The sequence below is a fragment of the Acanthisitta chloris genome, unplaced genomic scaffold (genome assembly GCF_000695815.1).
Source record: "Acanthisitta chloris isolate BGI_N310 unplaced genomic scaffold, ASM69581v1 scaffold23603, whole genome shotgun sequence".
Classification (NCBI taxonomy): Eukaryota; Metazoa; Chordata; class Aves; order Passeriformes; family Acanthisittidae; genus Acanthisitta; species Acanthisitta chloris.
In genome coordinates, this window is record NW_008665703.1 from 1 (window position 1) to 3,826 (window position 3,826).

Sequence of the window (3,826 nt, forward strand, 5' to 3'; positions counted from 1 at the left end):
TGTCCCCCCCGCAGAGGTACGAGAGGAGAGGCGCTGCGGATGGGAAGGGCAGCCGCTCTGTGCTGTCCGTGCCGCCCTTCGCCAAGGAGCTGCACCTCGACATCGTCTGCTCGCCTGCCTACAGCGCCCGGGGGGACTACGACCGCGTGCTGTACAGGCACTTCGAGACACCCCGGTGAGCCGTGCAGGGAGTTAATCTGCTCGATGCGCCTTCGCTGCGTGTGTGTGGCACCCGGGTCCGACGTGCGTTGTCAACACCTTTAGAGCAGATGCTCTGTAATTTTATAATATTCACCTGCACTGCCTTCTTACGAGCGTGTTCCGCTTGGACATGGCACATACTGTCCTGTCCTTCGGAAGGCATCTTCAATCTTTCCTTAGGATGTGCCATCCAGTGCCGATGGCTCCTAAGTGCTGCCCATGAACCTCCATTCTGAGCCGTGTTTGTAATCCCAGTTTTCAGTTTTGAATGATGTTGAGTAGTCAGGTAACTGGATGTGTTGCCATATTCTCTTAAGACACCTGTCCCTGAGCCTTCTTTGTTTTGGGTCTTGGAATTACAGCCAGCTGTTCCACGGATAAGGAGGGTATTTTGCGTGGATGAACTGCTCTTTAATGGCATTCATTTTCTATACCATTCCCAGAAGGCTTCCCTTAGTAGTCTGGGCATGCTGGTTCTCGTCCTGTGTGTGTCAAATCTTTCAGTGGCTGTTGATAGTTTTATTTACAGGTAAGGAGTGGGTCAGTATGAATAGTTACATTCTTTTCTGACAAAACACACGTGATACAGGGCAAGGAGGACACACAACCAGAAGGACTTACACTCTTTTCACTAGTGAAGCTCTCTTCTTTTTTCGTAGGCTGGTCCAGGAGGGAGACATCCTGTGTGTTCCAACATTTGGAAATGCCGAGTTCATAGAAGTAAATGCAGACAAGTTCCTAAGGTAGGTGGCAATGAACTGTGGCTCTGTTACATGGGTACTGGAAAAGACACTTTTCCACTATTGACTCTCTTGAAACAAGACAGTTTATTCCATTCTAATCTGTCCCTGGAGTTTAGTGTTTAGCTGTCTCTTAATTTAGAGAAGAGAGGGAATTGTTTTTGTTGGATTATGGAGGGCTGCAGCTAAGAAGGAGGCCTCTGTTACATCACTTGAATAGTCATGAAGGGAAAAAAAGAGGTAGAGAAACTGATGGGGGAAAAAGAATGAAGAGGAAGGAATGGCCTGAGGACAGTCAGCGCCACATAAAGAAAGCAAAGTGGAAGCTGGGCTTGTCAGCTTATGATACTTGTGGGCTCTGGGCAAGAGTATTTCTGCTTGCCTGTCCTTTTCAGCTGTCTTTTTGCTGACAACTGTATTGTTCCTGTCTTCAAGATCTTGACTTGGCAAATTAGACTGCTTGTTTTTTCCCTTAGGTGGCCAGAGCTTTATTTCAAAGTGAAGAAGATTGTAGGCATGGTGGAAGGCGAGCAGTCTGAGGGTTACCTGGTGGACACCCAGAACACCTCTCTCTATCTGGTAAGATATCAGTGGAGACCAAGGAGGGTGTACATGAGATCTGAGGTTGTACCTGTGGAGGCTTGTGTCTTCTGCCAATGGAAAATGGCATTCTAAGACAGACTTTATCACACTTGGTACCTGTCTTTTCTCAGGTGGTTTTCCAAAGAGTGTTATTTTTCCTTCCTCACAGGTGGGTTCAACAAACAGCGCTGTCCCATCTGCCCCAGCCTATAACAGCCATGAGTTCTGGAGCTGTTTGTCTCCTGATGGACTTTCTGATGTTGTGAAGCAGCTCTGTGATGCTCTTCGGCCACACCTAAACAGTCGGTGAGTTAGAATTCCTTCTAGCAAACCCTGGAAGAGCTGGGCTCCTGCTCACTGTTCACTGGGAGAACTCCCTCTCTTTCACAGGACAGATGCACTGAGCAGTGTTGGCAGTGTTCTCCTCTCAGGGCCAAGCAGCAGTGGGAAACTGATGGCTGTCAGAGCTGTTTGTAGCTGCCTCAACCTCCACATGTTCAAGGTAAATTCTTCCTGTGGTTACTTGGTTGGTGGATTTACAACATACATTTACAACATCCAGCATTCCTCTGGAGTCCACCCTCCAGTGCTCCAGAATCAGTAATTTAGAGATTTCTTTGTCCAGGATGTGCATTTGTGCCTTTCTTCACTGACTGTTGCTATTATTGGTGTCAGGTTGATGTACTTTACAAGTACTGCCATATGCAATTTTGTTTCAGCAGACTAGTGTTCTGTCATTTGACAGGGCCTTGAGTTGACATTATACCCCAGAGGGTGGCAGGAACTAAAACATGCTGAGAAAAATTGGAGAGGTGATGAGGGCAGGAATTGTAGTGGCACTGGGTGTTTGTCTTCAATTGTCCCTGCATAGGCTGGGCAAAAGGCATGTTGGAAAGTGAAGCACAGATGATACTGAAATCTTCTTTATCTGGGTGGAAGGCTAGAAAAGAAAAGCAGCCCTTGGTTTTGATGTCAGCATGTGTGCCAGACCTGGTTCAAAATCTCTCAGCCTGTAGAAGAGCTTCCCTGTAACTATGTTCGCATTCACCACCACCACCATTGCCAGGAGTAAAAAAAGCCCCCAAATCTTCCATAGCAGGACTTAGGTTCTGAAAGGGGAACAGCATCAAAATGGGGTTTCTTTAGGAAGAAACAATCAGCCAATATAAAGAAGTGTCACACCTGCTGTGGAGGTGACACTGTGCCACAACATAAGGCCACTGCATAGATCATGTTGGGATGGCTGTGAGTAAAGTGAATAAAAGATAAAACAGATTAAAAGCTTCTTCAAGAGGCACAAACCTGTAGCAGGTTAGATTGAAGGATTGAATTAGCACACTCTGGGATGACTTTGCTACTTGTGAAAAATCCATGTAGTTTTTGCAACAAGAAGTAAACCTGTAAACCTTCAGAAAGTTACTTGAAGGTGTTATCAAGAATGTGGGGAAGGTAACTTGACCAACACAGGGGTTTTGAAAAGACTCCTTGGAAAACTGAATAGTGGTGGGATCTACGTGAAGGTCTTGACATGGATAAAGTGCTGGATAAGGTTGGGAATGGGATGGGAATATTTCGTGAGTCTTCACGATCAAAAGCAGAGCTCTGCAGGCATCTGCACTGGGAGCTCAGAAACGACCTGGGAAAGGGGGTGAATGGTGTTGTGATGGTTTGTTGATAACTAAGTTATTAAGGGTAAGAGAAAGGGAAGACAGACTGTCCTTGGACTGGAGGACAGTTTTAATGAGTCAAAGTGACTCAGCAGTGAAGTGGCAGGTAAAATTCACTGTAGTTAGTTTTGCATAGAAAATAATAGATTTCAAATCGTCACCAGTCAGTATAAAGAATTTGCTTTTATGTCAGTGGCTTCATGAAAACTTGGGCTCTGTTCTCAATATATGTCAAAAATCAGATCACATTTTAGGAAACAAACTCAAGAGTAGGTGCTGTTGCTGTGCAGAGTCAAGTCTTGCCACAGCTTGAGTATCATGCGTGGTTCTGGTCTCCCCATCACAAAAGCATAATACTGAACTGGAAAAATTCAGAGAAGGATACTGGGGAAGATCAGGGGTCTAGACCAGTTTCTGTGTGGTGAAAAGCTGAATAGGCTCTTCACCTTGAAAAATATAGAATTGAGGGAGAGTTTGATAGAGCTTTTACAAGATCTTTTTGAAAGATTTTTTTTACAAGGTTTTGAGTGGTCAACAGAGTGGAAGGTGTTTACTTTTCTCTGTGCCAGCATGAGGCCTGGGGCTGTCAAGTGAAGCGAGCTGGGAGCAGACAAGCTAAAGGTTCTTTGTGTAGGG

General features: G+C 45.6%; 1 protein-coding gene across 1 annotated transcript in view; it reads left to right on the top strand.

Moving 5' to 3' along the window:
* Window positions 1–15: 15 nt before the first annotated feature.
* The window catches only part of PEX6 (peroxisomal biogenesis factor 6), a gene marked incomplete at its 5' end in the record, with an annotated part of 15,110 nt that continues 11,299 nt past the window's right edge, over window positions 16–3,826 (top strand). The window contains 5 exons of the mRNA XM_009071854.1: window positions 16–175; window positions 861–944; window positions 1,418–1,520; window positions 1,693–1,829; window positions 1,914–2,025. Of these exons, the coding sequence (XP_009070102.1) occupies window positions 16–175; window positions 861–944; window positions 1,418–1,520; window positions 1,693–1,829; window positions 1,914–2,025 (596 nt within the window). The remainder of the gene's footprint in view (window positions 176–860; window positions 945–1,417; window positions 1,521–1,692; window positions 1,830–1,913; window positions 2,026–3,826) is intronic.